The sequence below is a fragment of the Cynocephalus volans genome, chromosome 2 (genome assembly GCF_027409185.1).
Source record: "Cynocephalus volans isolate mCynVol1 chromosome 2, mCynVol1.pri, whole genome shotgun sequence".
Taxonomy (NCBI): Eukaryota; Metazoa; Chordata; class Mammalia; order Dermoptera; family Cynocephalidae; genus Cynocephalus; species Cynocephalus volans.
The window spans coordinates 70,485,712-70,505,318 of NC_084461.1; the positions used below are offsets into that span (position 1 = coordinate 70,485,712).

Consider the following 19,607-nt stretch of genomic DNA (forward strand, 5'->3'; position numbering starts at 1 on the left):
CCCATCACCTAGACTCTTTACTCTGCACTTACTCCTTGAGCAATCCCATCCAAAGTCAGTTTTCTTAATAGCAAACACACATAACAGTTAATGTGTCAGGCTAAGTGCTTTACAAATATTAATATATTTTACTCACAACAACACTACGAAGTAGGTTCTATTATTATCCACAGTGAAGTTAAAGTAGCTTGCCTGAGATTACACAGATAGCAAGCCAGGAAACTGGCATTCAAACCCAGGTATCACAAATAGCTGACTCTTAAGCTGATTTCTATAACACCCCATTGCTGTTTATATTTTTAACCATGATATCTCTCTCATATCTCCTCTCTCTGTCTTTGTCTGTATCTGTGTGTCTGTCTCTTGATATATAATTTCTGTTTAAAACCAAACTTACTGTCTTTAATGACTGATATGTAATATTGGAATTATAGTATAGAAGTAGCAGTTGGTGGTAAAAAGTATGGCTACATGTATATGTTACTTCAAGGCAAGAGAATGTTTTATTGGAAATGATGCCATCAGGTTAGTTTTACAGTGATGAGGAGATTGAGTGAATGCTCCAGGAAAAATGAAAATATATTCAGGAGTGTATTAATATACTAGGGCTATCATAACATAATACCACAGACTGGGTAACTTAAAAAACAGGAATTTATTTTCTCACTTTTTTGGAGGCTAGAAGTCTAAGATCAAAGTGTTGGCAGGTTTGTTTCTTGTGAGACCTTTCTCCTTGACTTGCATAGGACTCCCTCTTCTCTATGCCTATACGTCATTGGTGTCTTTCCCTTTTCCCATAAGGAAACCAGTCATATTGGATTAGGTCCTACCCATATTACCTCATTTAATGTTAATTACCTCTTTAAAGGACCTATTTCCAGATATGGTCATATTCCAAAGTGTAATAGGGATTTAGGACTTTAACATAAGAATCTGGAGGGAACACAATTCAGTCCATAACAAGGAGTTTCTCACCAACAAAAGGTCGTCTACTCCATACATTTACCCCAGAAAGGATTGTGGATCAATTTAATGAGAATGAGAGCTAGGAAAGAGATACCAGAAGAGAGAGTATTGATCCTGAATATTTTCCTTTATCTTCCAGAATAAATGAGGCAGGAGATTGGGAAATTGGAAGCATATTTTAATGCTAGGGAGAAAGGAAAGAGAAGATAGGAAGACGTGCTAGGTTTGTTGACCTAACCAGCCTCTCATGTTGCAAGCAGTAAGTTGATGTTCAGGGCTCTACAAAGCTTACATCCTTGCTGTGTGCCTGCCACTGAGAAAGTCTAAATTAATAGAGAGCGGAGGAAGCAGTGGTGGGAATATGGCAGATGAAGGCAGGTTCTTATTTTAAATACTGTGTAAAGTTAAAATGCTGTCACAATTGAAATGGTGTAACTAATTTAAAGATTTTTTTTTTCATTATTCCTAGGATTGTACTATTATACAATGGTGTGTGCAATATAAAAATAGATATAGCTCCCCACATTATGTACTTGAAGTATTAGTGATTTCTTATTATGGGTCAAATTTTCCTGTTATTTCACATGTTTAGTAAATTTTTTTTTTTTTTTTTTTTTTAAAGATGAGTGGTAAGGGGATCTTAACCCTTGACTTCGTGTTTTCAGCACCATGCTCACCAGTGAGCTAACTGGCCATCCCTATATGGGATCCGAACCTGTGGCCTTGGTGTTATCAGCACCACACTCTCCCAAGTGAGCCACAGGCCGGCCCCAAATAAATTTTTATTATATCTGAGACATTATGGTTTCTATGTTGCTGAGAGTCTGGAATTTGTTGTAGTCTAAAAAGTGTTGTTTTGTTCCGGTAGGTGGTTAATTTACCAGCAAAACAGCTTTATCCTTTTTCTTCTTTTATTAAGCTTAATTATGTAGGTCTAGCTTTTTTAGGGCTGTCACCTGAGTGCTCAGCTTTTTCAGTAAGATCTACTGTGCCAGTTGGCTACATCTCCCAGAATATGTGACATTTGGATTTCTGTTCAGAACACAGCTCATAGCTCATCAGTAAGCTATTTTCTGCCAGGCCTTACAGAGTCTTGCTCTGTGCATATGTAGCTTAGTATTCATCCAACCACTACTGAGCCCTTTTTGGGCTCATTGTTTATGCAGTTATCTCTTCTTCACTACCGTGCGCTGCAAATTCCAACTATTTCAGTAGCACCAAACTCTAATTTCTGCCTCTTCAGTTGAGTGAAGTCATTGTGCTCTGCTTGGGTCTATCTGCTGAGCTCCAGTTAGTGCCTTCATGTAGAAAGAAAGAGTGGTCCTGGAGCTTACCTCTTGTATTTCACTTCTTTCCGGAAGCACGATCTTGCACAAATTTTGTCCACTTTTGAAAACCACTATTTTCTTCTTGAGGAATTGAAAACATCTTTGACATGAATTTTGTATAAAATTAATTTCAACTTCTTAAAAGGTTTTTAGCCAAAATAAATTTTCTATATTTCATACTAATATTTCCATTGTTTCGGAGATGTTAAACACGCATATATATTAGCAACATATCAAAGATATATTACACCAGCTTGTAACATTAATGTAAACTACTTTATAAAAACCCCATCCTGAGAATGAGCAGCATGTTAAAATCACTTGTGTTGAGAAAAGTGTTCTGAGAAAGAAAGCTTGTTCTATTAAAGAAAGCTTGTTTTCTTAGCTTTTGATGTCCTCGGGTAACAAAATCAACATTCTTCTGTATTTAATGAAAATAAATTTGGAAAAAGCAACAGGTGTTTTGGCAGTAAAAAAACATGTCATGGCTTAAATCATTAGGGTGCCCTGCTTTCTTTATTATAATTACTGAAACAAGAGATTTTGAAATTAATCTGCTGCTGTATAGACTTGGAGAATTATGTCTAGGAAGTAAGTTATTTGACCTTATTGATCTTTGGACCTATCATTTTTAGTGTAATTACCTAGAGTTAGTAGATCTGAAAATAATTTATTGTCTGACAAAATAAAACAGAAATATTTAGGTACTAGAAACCTATGATTATAATTTTTGTTCCGTCACCATAGAAATAACACACTAATACAGATAAAATAAGTGAGGAGAAATTAGACAAAAATTACTTTTCAATAATTGTATAGGATTTTTTATGCTGAGAATTCATATTTGATAAAATGTGCCAGTTTATTTAAATTGTCAATAAAAATGTCCATTTGATATCTATTTAAAAGAAATAATTGTTGGGCCGAGCCCGTGGCGCACTCGGTAGAGTGCTGCGCTGGGAGCGCGGTGACGCTTCCGCCGTGGGTTCGGATCCTATATAGGAATGACCCATGCACTCACTGGCTGAGTGCCGATCACGAGAAAAAAAAAAAAAAAAAAAAAAAGAAATAATTGTTTACCTAGCAAAAACTATGGATAAAGTAAATGTTTGAAAGACATCTAGAAAAATTTCATTTGACCAGTGAAGATGATACAAATTAATTTTAGATAAGATTCAGTGAAAATTTCTTTATTGAACTGTCCTCCTTCCTTCCTCCCCTCCTTTTCAATCTCTCTCTTAGTCTCGCTCTCTCCTTCCCTCTGCTGCAATTAGATGACCTACAAGAAATGTATTAACTTTGAATATTCATTTTTGAAGGCCACTGCTTCTTTCACCTTTGTTTTTCTGTAGATGAAAATCTTTCACGTTATTTGTCAAAGTTTCTTGGAAGTTATTTTTTTTTTTCTATCTTTGGTTTTTCTTTTTATTAAGTTAGGTATAATTCTTCTCACTTTTACTTAGAGCATTCACATTTTTTATTTTCCAATTGATATACCAATATAGATATACATATCTATATATCTATATCTATCTGTCTACACGAATAGTAGCACAAATACAGATTTCTTTTTCGTCTTCTCTTCTTTCCCAGCTGTGTTATGATAACCTCCCTTGTGTAACTGTGTTCCTTGGCTAAGATATCTGCTAACCATTATTTACAAATAATATACTGTATTGTACAAGTTAGAATATTCTTCACAAGAGCATTTTAAATGCCAACTCTAGTTTAATGTATTAGGCTTTGAATTCAGTGTTGGTCTTATAATGAAAATACTGATATTTTTTTAGAAGTTATGTTTGTGGATAAATAAATTAGTCAAACTTTGTGTAGCTTTTGTTTAAGTCTGTGTTTAATTAGAAAGATTTGCTATCTGTTAGATTCTATTTATAAAATCTTCATTATTTTACTTGGTGCTATTTTCATTCAGAAATAATTTTTTTGGTTACCTAATACGTAACAGGCAATATGATGAGCGACTTTTCCAAATGGTAGTTTATTATGGAAAGATTATAAATATTAAAAATGTGGGCATAACTGAAACATTTATTTTATTGGAAAGATGTATCATACGTAGGTAGTCTTTACTCATCTTTTTTTAATGGCTGATTAGTATTCTATTTTGTATATATACCGCTGTTTTTTTTAATCCATTCATTCATCGATGGGCATTTAGGTTGATTCTAACTCTTGGCTATTTTGAATAGCATTGTGATGAACATGGGCATGCAGGTGTCTTTTCGATATATTGATTTCATTTCCTTAGGGTAGATAGCCAGTAGTGAGATAGCTGAGTCACAGAGTAGATCTATTTTAGTTCTCTGAGGAACCTCCATACTGTTTTCAACAATGGCTGTACCAATTTATACTCTTACCAGCAATGTAGGAGAGTTCCTTTTTCACCACAACCTTGCCAGCATTTGTTATTTTCTGTCTTGTTGATAATAGCCATTCTGACTGGGGTGAGATGACATCCCATTGTAGTTTTAATTTGCATTTCCCTGATGAATACTTACTTCGAGCATTTTTTCATATGCTTGTTAGCCATCTGCATATTTTCTTTTGAAAAATGTATGTTTAGGTTCTTTGCCTGTTTTTTAATTAGGTCACTTGTTTTTTTGCTGTTGAGTTGAGTTTGAGTTCCTTATGTATTCTGGATATTCGCCGCTTGTGTGATGTGTAGTTTGCAAACACTCTCTCTCCCATTCTGTAGGTTGTCTCTTCACTTTGTTGATAGTGTCCCTTGCTATACAGAAGCTTTTCAGTTTGATTTAGTCCAATTTGTGTGTTTTTGCTTTAGCTGTCTTTGCCTTTGTAGTTTCGCTCAAAAAAGTGTTGCCCACTCCCATTTTGTGTAGCGTTTTTCCTATGTTTTCCTCAAGTAGTTTCATAGTTTCAGGTCTTAAATTTAGGTCTTTGATCCATTTTGAGTTGATTTTTGTGTATGGTGAGAGATAGGGTTCTAGTTTCAATCTTCTGCATGTGGATATTCAGTTTTCCCAGTGCCATTTATTGAAGAAGCTGTCCTTTTCACATTGTATATATATTCATGGCACCTTCATTGAAAACCAGTTGGCTGTAAGTGTATCGGTTTAATTCTGGGTTCTCTATTCTATTCCTTTGGTCAATTCATCTGTTTTTATGGTAGTACCATGCTGTTTTGGTTACTATAGCTTTATAGTATATTTTGAAGTCAGGAAGTGTAGTGCCTCCAACTTAGTTCTTTTTGCTCAAGATTGCTTTAGCTATATGGGGTTTTGTGGTCCCATACAAATTTGAACATCAATTTTTCTGTTTCTGTGATGAATGTTATTGATATTTTGATAGAGATTGTATTGAATGTATAAATTGCTTTGGGTAATGTGGACATCTTGATAATGTTAATTCTTCCAACCCATGGACATGGGATATCTTTCCATTTATTTGTGTCATCTTTGATTTTTTTCATCAGTGTTTTATAGTTTTCATTGTAGAGCTCTTTCACCTCTTTGGTTAAATTTACTCCTAGCTTTTTCATTTTTTCTGGTAGTTATTGTGACTGGGATTACTGTCTTGATTTCTTCTTTGGCTGTTTCATTATTGGTGTATATGAAGTGTCTTGATTTTTGTATGTTGATTTTGTATCCTACCACTATACTGAATTCATTTGTTAGTTCTAGCAATTTTGGGGTGGAATCTTTAGGGTTTTATATTTATATTATGTATATAATCATGTCGTCTGCAAATAGGGATAGTTTGATTTCCTTCTTCCTGGTTTGGATGCCCTTTACTGCTTTCTCTTGCCTTACTGTGCTGGCTAGAACTTCAGATACCATGTTGAATAAGAGTGGAGAAAGTAGGGAGCCTTGTCTCATTTCATATCTTAGAGAAAAAGCCTCCAATTTTTGTCCATTCAGTGTGATTAGTTGTGGGTTTATGGCCTTTATTGTGTTGAAGTACATTCTTTCTATACCTAATTTGTTGAGTGTTTTTATCGTGTAGGTGTGTTGGATTTTATCAAATGCTTTTTCTGAATCTGTTGAAATGATCATTTTTTTTCCCCTTTATTCTGTGGATGTGATATTTATTGATTTGTGTATGTTGAACCATTCTTGCATCCGTGGGATGAATCCTACTTGATCATGGCAAATGATCTTTTTAATGTTTTGTTAGATTCTGTTTGCTACTATTTTGTTGAGGATCTTCGCATCTGTGTTTATTAGGGATACTGGTCTGTAGTTTTCTTTTTTGTTGTATCTTTTTCCAGTTTGGTATGAGGTTAGTGTTGGCCTCGTAGAATGAGTTTAGAAGTATTCCCTCCTCTTTACTTTTTTGGAAGGATTTGAATAGAATTGGTATTCTTTAAATGTTTGGTAGAATTTGACAGTAAAACCATCTGGTCCTGGACTTTTCTTTGTTGGAAGACTTTTTACTGCTTCAATCTCATTACTTGTTTTTGGTCTGTTTAAGTTTTCTAGTTCATCATGATTCAACCTCGCAAGTTGTATGTTCTAGGAATTTATCCATTTTTTTCTAGGTTTTGCAGAATGTATATAAAGTTGTTTGTAGTAATCTCTTATGATTTTTTGTATTTCTGTGTTATCAGTTGTAATGTCTCTTTTTCATTTATGAATTTATTTATTTGAGTCTTCTCTCTGTTTTTCTTCATTAATCTAGTTAAAGGTTTATCAATTTTAACTTTTCAAGAGAAAACCGCTCTTTGTTTCATTGATCTTTCATATTGTTTTTTTTTTTTTAATGTCTAATTCATTTATTCCTGCACTGATCTATGTTATTTCTCTCCTACGGATTTTGGGTTTGGTTCTTGTTTTTCTAATTCCTTGAGGTATAATGTTAGGTTGTTTGTTTAAAGTCTTTCTCTATGTAATGTTATAGATTTAAAAAAGAAAAACAAAAACAAAACCTTCACAGAGTCATGTTACCTGCCCATATCATTGAGACAATGATTTACAGACTCAAGTTTGGGATCCTTCTAAAGTATTTCATTAATTCATTATAAACATTATCTTAGTTATTTGATCATTTGGCAGAGAATTTTTCATAATTCTTCTTAGAAAAAGTATTGCTTTAATCACATTTGATTTGAAAACTACTTGGGACATGTCTAACATCACAAATCAGAGAATCTGCTTTTCGAAAATCCTTTCACAGTTTTCAAATGATGCATCTGACATTTAGCTTCATATTTGTCTCTTTTAGAACCACTACAAACTGGCAAAATTATATCACAAAGGCCTTAACCTTATTGCAAAGGAGTTTAACGTGCATTCATAGAGTACTCTTTCTTATTGTGTCAAAGTTATTCCAAACCTTTCTGAGATTAAGCATGCACTGTCAATATGAAGTGGAAAGGTTTATCATTGTCACATATTCAGTCATGTCCTTCTTTGTACCCCGCTAGTGATCAAAGAGAGATTCTGTGGCCTATATTAGTGATTCTCATCCACCCAGTTCACCAGATAGTCATGTAGTACTTCACCTTTGCCACTTATATCAGATACTGATTTTGACTTACTAGTCAAGCTAGTGACCTTGTCCTAGTTCTAACTAGTTAACATAGAGTCACTGAAGATAATATCCTAGTAGTACACCATTTAGAAAAAATAAACTGAAAGATTTCCTATGCCATTTCTTTTTAAAAAAAGTTTTTATATTTTATTTTAGTACAATTTCTTCTTTTTATCAGTTCAATGAAATCTTCTCTAAGCTTTATAAAAGTCTAGGTTTTATTAAACATTGACAAAAATCAAAATCAATGAAAATTTTTAAAATTCATAGAAATTTCTATGAAGAAACTATTAACAAATCTCTTAGTTCAACAGAAGTCTATACCTGACTCATGTATAACAGTGAGACCTTTATGTTGGCTGCAAACATTTCGTGACTTAGGTAGCTGTTGAAAGCTGAAAAATTGTAGTTTTGTTCTCTGAAAACTTATTAACCATTAAAAGTACTTTCCAAAGTTTGTTATTTTTAACTGCAAAATGATATAAATTGAAGGCTTAATTTTGCTCTTTCATAAACTCCTTTTCCCCATTAATATTTTTCTTTTCTAAACATTAGCTGGATTGGCAGCAGCAGGCATAAATGATCAATAGTGTACTATTTCACATAGATGCAAAATAATTTTTAAGAAGTTATTATTAACTCTACTAGTATTAAAGAATTTGTACTTAAATCAACAAATATTTTTTTGAGGAATTACTGTGCATTATGTACCATGCTAGTCTTTCTTGAACTAGCAGTAAATAAGACAGACTCAGCCCCTGCTTTCGTAGAGCTAACAAATATTACACAAATTATTACAGCTGTGATGAAATCTACTAAAGATTTTGGGGGACTACCCAAAAAGGTGATGGTACTGTTTCAATTCAGATTTGCTATTTGAGTTCTCTGTGAAACTTCATTGAAACCTAACTTAAAATCTTTTCTTAAATCAGCGCAGTGAACTAGCCTTTTAATTTTCTTTTGGGAAATCTGTTTCCAAGCCATCTGATGTTAATGATTATGCTTCCAAAGAAATATCTATACAAGAAAGAAAACAATGTAAGAAATGAAATTATAATCGGTGTTTAACAATGGGAAAGAAAAACTGAAGCTTTAAAGATTAATTTGGAAAATATAGTAAGAGGTTGGAAACTGTGCCTTCCTTAAAACTTTTAAATTGGTGTCCTTATTGCTTGTATGGCTTACGGCTTCCTTGCAAATGTAAGGGCACTTCAAAAAGTTCACGGAAAAATAGAATTAAAAGGTAATACAAACCTTTCCATTAACTTTTTGAAGACTCCTCATAGTTGTGTCCTTCTGTTCTAAACTTTTTGAGTGCATGCTCATAGTGTCTTTTGGATAGTGCCTGACACTTGGAAAACACTTAATAAATATTTGTTGAATGAGTGAAGGAATGAACAGATCCTTAAGGTTTGAAGAACTGAGTTCTTTCAGTGCTAAATTTTTAAAAAATATTTTTTAAAAATTAAACTTTGGATTGTGTTAATATAATCAAGTTACTTTTTTTCTTTCTTTCTTTTTTTAATGCTGTAGATACTTCTGAAGTCTGTAGTTTATCTTTAGTGGCCCACCCTGCCTCTGACATTGAAAGTATTGGATTTCCAAAGATGACCTCTTAGGTTACTCCAGTGTCAGTAGGTGTTTGTCCTTAAGTCTGACTTTCAGCCATGCTAGCTAAAAAGAGCCTGTCTTTTGGGAAGGTGTATATGCACGGATGTACACATACATACTTTAAAGTGTTTAATGCTATGTTAATTATCAGTTTATTTGGTGATTGCTGATTAATAGGTTGACCGTTGACCTTTCATGTATGATGGTCATCTCTTATTCAGATGAGATTGTGAAAACTGGGTAGCAACTGTTTACATATTTGAAAAAGGGCTATTTGGTGAATGGTGAGGGAAAACAATGTTTGCTTATTTGGTCAGATTAGAAATTTACTACCTCAGGATAGGTCACTTTAAGATAATGGTTATTGAAGTATGGTGTGACAGACATTATCTCAGCTTCTTTTCTTGATTATCTTTGCACTTGTCAGTAAGACACACTGAGGGAGACACAAGATAGCCTAAGGCATTGGTTGGTTGTTTTCTCTGGGGAAAGAAAGAATATGTTTTTTGAAGTTTCAGGTTTACTTAGGGTTGTATTTTAAGGTTTGAATTTTGTCTTTTTATCTTATTATTTGATGTATTTTGAAATAAGACATAATGCCTTATTGACTGTAAATAAATACTTATGAAATGATTATATAATAAAGGAGCCAAAAACTCATTGCAGGCAGGTATGGTACTCTGTATGTATAACAGATGGTAGTTCCATGACAATTGAGTTATTTTGAATTTGGAAAACCACTAATTTATCTTAGTTTTGTTTTTTTTTAATTCTTTTCTTTTTATGTCTTTTCTTTTTTAATTCTTTTCTTTTTATGTCTTCTGACAGCCTTAAAGTACTTTAATTCATCTAAATGAATCTCAATTTGATTTTTTGTAAAGACACGCACATTTTGTTTATAATACTTTAATGATATCAAATATTTTGGAAACCTTTTGATTTACAAAACAATTTGAAGATCAGCGCTTTCATCATTCTATAATTTAATATAAGAACTACATTGCCATTGCCATGAATAACATGCTTCAGGACATTGATATGTATGCATGTGTGCATGTGTGTGTATTGGTGGAGGCTGGAGATGGGTGTATGGGTGTATGTGTGTGACAAGGGGAGGGGAGGAGAGGTGGCAGTCTCCATGAGAGTATTGTAGATTCTTTGTTTGCCAAGCATAAGAAGAGAAATCTTATGAAGAGAAAAAAGTCCATAAATGTGAGACAATAATGACAGCCTGATAAACTATAAATCTGAAAAATTATTTTTTCGAATATTGAGATGTAAGTGTTTATTGGTCAAAGACTGAAGTTCACCAGGTAGGCTAACTTATGGGATTTTTTCAAATTCCTGGCAGTTTACCTAACAGTGTCACTTCATTTTGACATTGAGAGTGCCCAGGGAAGCCAACACTCTGCCGTTCTCGTGTCTGGACTACTGCTGCCAAGATCTTGCAGTTCTTTTGTCAGATGAGAAGAAATGTGGCTTTTTGTGGAGCCACCTTTCACAATAACAGGGCTTGTGTAAAGATTCCTCATTTTCTAGATGCAGTGAACCTAATGAGAACTTGAAATTCATCCCACAGCTAGGTGCCAGTCAGTATTTCAGCTGTAGTAAGTTCATTGGCAATAGTTTTTTTCTTTTGTTTTCTTTTTTTAAAAAAAATCCTGGAAATGGTGAAAGACACATTGTCATGACAAAGAAACTGATGATAATATTAAAATCTGAGAATTCTGGAAGGGGAATCTCAGAAAAAAACCTCTCCAGTCAATATCAAATCCATACTCTTCTGCTGGACTTGAAAGCCTGCAAATTATTTAACATATTTGTCTCCTTTTTCCTTCCATATCATGCCTGCTGCCTTATCCAGTCGCATTTCCTGCACCTTTCATGAACATCACTGCAACCAGGCCATACTCTTCCTCATTAGTCTTTGAACATTTGCAGTCTTCTTCTAACTCTACTCAAGTTCTTCTTCATATCTAAAATGAATGTGTAACCAAGTAAGCATAATATGAATTGACATTTTTTCTTAAAAATGGGATGCAAGACTTGAAAGTGAAAACATGATTTTTTGCACTTAAAATGTAAGGTTAGGAATAATATAGACATTTTGCAAGTCCCTATCCCATATTTGACCTCCTATCATTGTAGCTCAGATCCCTTCTGTTGTATGTGACACATCTGTGCTTGTTTGGAGACCCACAATCATCGCTACAGGGATCCAATATCAAAATAGAAATGTAGTATCCAGAATAAACACCAAAAGGAATGAGAGGACCAAACATTATCACAAGTAGAGGACAGAGGGAGGATGGATTGAAATTTGACAAATTTGAGCAATTTAATACTTAGGTACCAGGTGTTAGAGTAGTGCTTCTTTTTCTGGCCTTGCTGGGTGGATAGGGAAGGATAGGATGGAATTTTTTGTTTTTTGTTAAAAGGCTCGACAGATATCAAAATTTCATTTTAAAGGAATATTTAAAGAGAATCTATTATGCTACAATTTGCTATTAAATGAGCATGAGAAACTGAGAGAAACACTATTCCCATGGCACAAACACAAACCAAAAAAGATATATTATGTTTAAACAGTAACTCAATTTCTACAGCTAGCCCTTTCTCCTCATGCCAATTTTATAGAAAGGCTGCACTGTAATTGTCAAGAGAAATGAATCATAATGTTGTGGTGAACTGGCTAGAAATACTTGGTCATGCAATCTTTATTCAGCTTCTTTGTGGTAAATAGAGATAGCCATCAAGAAGTGTGATAAGAAATAGAGTATAATTGCTGGAGTAACCATAACAAACAAAATAAAGAGATATGGTTAAAAAAAATAGAGAAATTAAAATGGAATACTAAAAAGCACTTGATTTTTCTTTTTTTTTTTTTTTTCCTCCAAAAAAAGGCAAGTGTGACAAAAAAATGACAATTGGAAAGCATGTAGTGAAATGGTAGACTCTAAGTCCATCCATGGCCATAGTTATATTAGATGTAGATGAACTAAACTAAAAGCAGAGAATGTCTGACAGTATAAAAACTCAAGACCCACTTTGCAGAAACACAGATAAAACTGGAGACCATCATGTTAAGTGAAATAAGCTAGGCACAGAAAGACAAATACCAAATGATCTCACTCAAATGTGGAATTAAAAAAAAAAAAGGCGGTCCTCATAGAACTAGAGAGTAGAATAACGGTTACCGCAGGTGGGAAAGGAAGAGCTGTGAGAGGAAGAGGTGGATTAATAGGTACAAAGTTACAGGCAGTTGATAGGAAGAATAAGTTCAGGTGTTCTAGGCTGACTAGAGCTAATAATATTATAATTGTATATTTCTAAATAGCTAGAAATGATTGTAATCACCACAAAGAAAAGATAAATGTTCAGGTGATAGATATGCTATCAACCCTAAATGAGTCATTGTGCCATATATGCATATATTGAGACAACACATTGTACCCCACAAATATGTACAATTAAATTTTAAAATAAAAAACAAAAAAAACGTTTGACATGTGAGAACATTAGACATTTTCCCACAATTTTACTTCAAGGCAATAATAATAATAATAATTGTAATTATAATAAATTCTCAGATTAAATTTCGCCACACATACAGTTATTAACTAAATATTTACCAGTAAGTAAGCACAAAATAATTCATGATCCTTCCTATAAGTGAAGAAATTCCAAGCTCTTCGTCCTTTTGGGTGTACCAGTCACCACCTCATATAAAAGGTTCACATTTGGGAAATGTGAAGATTCCTGAAGTAGGAATGATGATTCTTCCTGGCAACAAGCAACCAAAATTGTCCACAGTTCACAGTTGGACATAGAACCACTTGAAGATTTAACATAAGGTATCTTATGTAAGAGTAAATAGGCCTTATGGATTTTTATACCTTGTTCATAAAATGGTAGGGAATATCTCTAAAATATTTCAGCCAATCAGTATACCTTGAGTACCTTTAATTTCACTCATAAGAGCTCATATGCAGTATTCATCGAGCTAGTTTACATGCTTTATTTTAACCAATAACCACAGATTTTTGTCTTTCAGTATCCTAATTAGTAAATCAGTTTTGATTGAAGTATGAATAACAAAAGTGCCTATGTTAGCTCCCTCAGTAGTATGGATTTTTTATCCCATCAAACTGCTCCTGGTCTGTGCATTCCTGATTAGATGCTAGAAACACCTAGGTTACAGCTCACCTTAACTAACACAGATTTAGTCACATTGTATTTTAAAGTAAACTGCAGACATTATAACAAGTGATGTAACCATTTGACACATGGAATATCCTTTTTGGTTGCCAATTTGTAAATCATCATTTGGAGTTTTGAGATGAGTGGCAGAACTTCTTGATCACTTTATTCTTAAAAATTTTACCTTGTATTTTAATTTAAACTAAATATTCTTTCTTTCTAGATATCCTCTGTGACATTAAATATAATCCTTCCCCATTTCGTAAGACTATCTATAATTGAAATGTTTTCTACTTCCGACACTTTTGCCTGTACTTGTATCTTCATTAATTATCTCATTGCTTAATAAAAATTGGAGGTTGGCTGGTTAGTTCAGTTGGTTATAGTGCAGCCTTATAATTCCAAGATCACAGGTCCAGATCCCCGTACTGTCTAGCTGCCCCAAACAAACAAACAAACAAAAAACAACAGAATAAAAATTGAGAAATCATTCAGCTTGAATGTGTTCAGAAAAACTTTCTTTTTAATTTACCCTTCTCTATCCCCAATACATTTTTTAGGGTTCATAAAATAATGTACAAGAAATCTAGTGGCACATATATGTCCTAAAACCTTGAAGAGCTTTGGAAAGTAAAATATGCTTTGATGGGCATTTGATTAATATTTGATCAAGGAATAATTTACCCACTAGGAAGAAATATTTTTTAATAGTTGTAATAATACAATATAAGAGCAAAGGCTGTATTATTTGGGCAAGTAACTTAACCTTTCTGAAGCCTGGTTTTCCTCATAAATAAAATGAAGGTAGTAATAGTAAGTACTTCACAAAGTTATTTTAAGGGTTAGTAAGATAATACATGTAAAATCCATAGCAAAGTACCCAGCACACAAGTTCTTAAAAATAGTAGTTATTATTAAGAAAAAATAAAAATCAAGAGAAGAGTTTCATGGTAGTGGTCAACGGTGATCTCCAAGAGATCAAGTAAAGCATGGGCTGCAGAGTGAGAAATCAGCATGCAGGCTTTTCTGCTAGAGTACGATGTATATGTACCTTAAAAACCACTCATTCAGCAAAATTGTATAATAAAAATAATGGGGCTTGTGGGGGAAAAATTAAGGTCACTTGATTTGAGCAGAACACTCAAAATCTATGCAGTTTTGTCATTGTTGTTGTTAGGTTTCTAGTTACAGTCCTAATAAAAATACTAGCTCCGTTAATTTTCCAGCAACACTTGCAACCCCACATCATAGTCAACTGACCATTTTCATCATACTTCCTCTCAAAAGAAGGGGATGTGAATTATTGAATGTATTTGATTCCAATAGTTTTATCAAAATTAAAAATCTGATTCAAGATACAGGAAGAAATGTTTTCACAACTTCTTTAGCAAAGAGCTTAACTTTTGAAAGGTATAGAGTTCTCAACTTCTTGACACCACTAAACAGGCTCCTATTTGTGCTAAAATAATCAACTTATGCAGGATTTTCAGCCCCCCATCCCTTCTTCTTTAGACCTTTGTACATTGCTAAGACTTTCTCTTTAATTGGGATAAAAGCTTGCCCGTGATCACTTTTAATTGTTACCATGCTGGAAAGAAATCATATGAACCAACAGGACGTTCTGTAGTCCAAATTGTATTGATATCATTGCTTTACCAATAGCAAAGGACCCCTTTTCTTTAGAGAAGTATGTAATTATAGTGGAATATATTGTGTATTGGATGAATATTAGAATATTCATTCGAATATCCTAAATTCTAAGCATTTGTAGCTAAGTTGCTAATAGAGAATAACGGAACATAAATCAAGCATGTTTCTATAGTTGCTTCTGTCTCATATGTATCAACACTTTGAGGCATAATTTAATGGTTTAGTCACATTAGAGACACACGTTACTATTCTCTTACATTTTTCTTGTACTTATTTCCCACACTTGGCATAAAAGTGTGTGAAATTTTCTCTGACTCCCTAATGGAAGTACCCATTTCTGCTGAAAATTATTGTTTAATATCAACTTGATTCATATCATTTCTACAGTAGTTTTTTTTATTTTCTTTCCAGACACCTTTTGGTGGTACCTCCAAAACCTCAACCCATTTCTAGCACTGAGAGATTAAACTGTGCCAATCAATGTTATTTGGGAAGATTGTTGCCTAAGAAAGGCAAAGACCATTTTGATCAAATTTTTCCATGTATACAATAAATGTAATATTTTATGTTGGTAGTAAATTACCATCTAATTGGCTCACTTCACCAAATCTGCATAAAAGTGTGAAAGAATAGTTTTGCTATATTTTAATTTTGTCACTTTATGTCAGTGCTGAAGCAGGAAGTTGACCCTTTGCTCACAAATTACATGCATAATTTTGTTGGGTCACATTCTTATTTTATTTTAGCTACTTTAAGAAAAGATGATTCCATTCTTTCAAGTCCTGATGTCACTGATATTGCACCAAGTAGAAAGAGGAGGCAGCGAATGCAAAAAAATCTTGGGACAGAACCAAAAATGGCTTCTCAGGAGCATCAGCTTCAAGAAAAGAAAAAGTAAGTCATTTTATTCTTTGCTAAATAGCAGGATGACGTTTTTTAAAATCAGTATGTAATCTTAAAAATTATATTTTATCTGTATTAAATTTATTTTTAGAACAAAAATTATGATTTTCGAAATTGTAAAATGTTTGAATCAGTATATTACCTCTGGTATTTGATTAATTCTTATTAATGTTTAAAGCAGAAATGCTAAAAAATACAAGCAAAATCTTTTTTATGTGCGTGGTTTTTATAGGTTAATTAGAAATGGCATGTAGGGGCCGAGCCGTGGCGCACTTGGGAGAGTGCGGTGCTGGGAGCGCGGTAACGCTCCCGCTGCGGGTTCGGATCCTATATGGGAATGGCCGGTGCACTCACTGGCTAAGTGCCGGTCACAAAAAAGACAAAAAAAAAAAAAAAAAGAAATGGCATGTAGGATACTAAAAATATTAGAATCCAGCTTTTATTCAGTAAAGTGTTTAAATCTAATTTACTGTTTCAAAAGACCCATATAGCATTAAAATTAACCACTTGATTTGGTTATGCTTGGTATTTTTTTCAAGTAAAATGTCTTTCTAGTTTTCTGTTTATTTCTATTAAATTTTGGCATTACATACTTTATTTTTACATTTTTTTTGCTCTTTGGTTTAGACTACGCTTCATCAATTTACACCCCAATTTAGTTATGAGTTGAGAAGTTGGAATAATTAACATTTTATGACAGCAAAACAATGAGCATTTATAAAGAATATTATTAGTTGAATCCAATGAATGTGCAAATTATTTGTATTATGTTTAGGTATGCGTATATATGCTCTGAGAATTTTTTTCCCCCTAAATTTTTTGTTAATTTAGTAAAGTTATTGAAAAATGGCCATTAGGTAGATGATATTATAGTCCAGTGGCTTTTAAAATATGGAACAAGGACAACTTGGGGGGGTCTCTGAGGCTTTTTGTGGGGTTCCAAAAGGTACTCCCTTTTTCAGTTCCATACCTTCATGAGGCTGGATTTTCTTCAGATCCCTCAATTAAAAATCATGTTACAGCAGATTGACTGCAGGAGCTAATGAAAATCTGACTGTTTTCAATCAAGCCAGCCATCAAACAGATTTGCAAAAGTATAAAACAATGTCCTCACAAGATTTTTTTGTTTGGAAAATATAATGATGTTTTATGAAGAATATGTTATTCATGTTATACACTGGATTTGTGTTATTTTTAAATGAATTAATATTTTGAAATTTTCTCAGTTTTAATTTTGAATGTGGCAAATATAATCCACATAAACAAAAATATGCACTCAAAACTCTGAGACCCCCTAGAATTTTGAAAATATAAAAGGGTCCTGAGAGCAAAGAGTTTTTGAATTCTGTTATAGACAATGAGGATGCAAAGGCCAAGGCACAATCCATGCCTTCAGGAAACTGGCAGCCCAACAGGAGGGACTTGTAGTTTCTAGCATAATAGTAAGTATTGCACAGTTAACAGTGAGATTATTTTGTCTGTTCATCAGTAGGTTTTTATTCCCTCCACAAATGGACTGATCTATTCATACTTAAAATGCCATTTATACTATGCTGCATTGCTTATGTCTTCAGACAATATGTGCAAAAAATCCAGTGTGCACTAAGCTCTTTCTGGTTTGTATTTATCTTCCTAATTTGTTCGTTAACTCATACCCCTTGATAGAGTTCATAGAGTTTAAGGCATGCTATTATCTCTGTTACACAATGAATCAAAAATATTTACAACTGACAAACATTAGAAAAGCCAAATATTCCTATACATTAATATGAGAAAGAATAAAATTACAAACAATTTCAAATATTTAGAAAACTCAGTACTTCCTTCAGTCCATCGGTAAACAAGTGAGTAATGAGCATCTGTTATGTGCCAGGGACAATACTGAATTCTGAGGATTCGGGGGAGTAGAAAATGGACAAGCCTCTGTCCTCATGGAATTTTTGGTCTAATTGTTTTGTCTGATAAAGATTTCAGGATGTGGAGTAAGAAAAAATATTGTATGTTGGTTTTCTGTTAGAACTGCATCTTAGGTCTTTTCACTGTATGTGTGAACTAAATGCAAGGTTTTGAGGTAACTAACATTTTCCTCATACACTGTATTGTTTAAACAGGAATCTGTCATGAAAGAAGTTTAGATTTTACTCAAGCTTGAGTATTTTTATTTTCTTTTTAATAAGGGCAACATGTTTGTTTCTACAAGCATACATACAATTAGTATTATGTTCCTTTTCTTTTCTACGTTTAGATGATCGTGTCAATGTTTATTTTGTATACTTTCACCATTTCAAATGTTGATGTAAATCATATCAGCTTGTTTGAATTGTCTGCTAATTATATTATTGTAGAACTTTTAATCAAGACTGCCCCTAAGTAAAAATAAAAAACGTGTTAGATGCTAGGAAGAATTTTAAAGATTAAAGGAAATTTAGATTAGCACGTGTCAATAAGATGTTAAGGGGTTGATATCCTTTGCCCAAATGAAAGAAAAAGTCAAATTATATATTTTGTTTCTATTTTTTATACTTTAGGACTTTTTTTTTTCATTTTGAATACAGGAGATTGAAATTTTATTGCTCTTAAAATTTTAAAATATTAGTTCTACTTTCCCAATTCTTTTTGTCAAAAAAAAAATTAGAAGTTTCTACAATACAGAAACAAGCCCTTAGCTCTAAAAAACCTTAGAATAAGAAATTCTCAAATACTGATTAGTCCTTATTTTATGTTTGTAAATTAATACTACTACCTCTTTTCCTTCTTTCCTAAGCACTTTTTTTCCTCTGATAACTTCTCATCACCATCTGCATCATTAGGTTAATATACTCTAGCTGTAGCCTCCCAAGCAAATGTAGATATGGTTAGTTTGCTATTTATGGGTGAAAAGACATTGGCCCCTACCTCTAAACTTCACAGTTCCGTTGGCTTTTCTTTGACAAATTCTATTGCCTTCAGTCCCTTCAGACATTCCCATTGGGCATCTTACATATGTTTTTTCTCTATTTGGCTTCTCCTGGCTTCTCCAGCTCTGCATCTTAAAAACAAAAGTTCGGAAAGGGGTGATCACAGGTACTCTGGCTTAATTTCTTTTTTCTGTCTGCAGGACGTTGTGCGTGTCATTTTACCCATCCAGAAGTTAGTTTTTTCATCTATAAATGAATGGATTAAACTAGATGATATGTAAGATCTCTCCCAATATTCATAATTCTATTACACCTTTTATTCACTACTTTCAAAACCTGAATATGACTTGCAATAAATTACTTACACATTTATTAGCTATTATCAATTAAAATTCATGAAGCAATTAAAAATATAAAATATCTATCCATTAGAAAATAATTCATTTTTTAAATTTATGTACTTATAGGTATTTTACAATGTAAAATTTTTAGTACTTTTAAAATACCATAGGTTATTTTGTATTCTTAAAAAAACTAAATACTA

The 19,607-nt window shown here is 33.1% G+C and overlaps 1 protein-coding gene across 2 annotated transcripts in view; it reads left to right on the forward strand.

Annotated features, from left to right (window-relative positions):
- XRCC4 (X-ray repair cross complementing 4) overlaps nt 1–19,607 on the forward strand; it is a 274,482-nt gene that overhangs the window by 171,246 nt on the left and 83,629 nt on the right. For both annotated transcript variants that reach the window (XM_063086598.1, XM_063086599.1), the window contains one exon: nt 16,010–16,157. In XM_063086598.1, the coding sequence (XP_062942668.1) occupies nt 16,010–16,157 (148 nt within the window). The remainder of the gene's footprint in view (nt 1–16,009; nt 16,158–19,607) is intronic.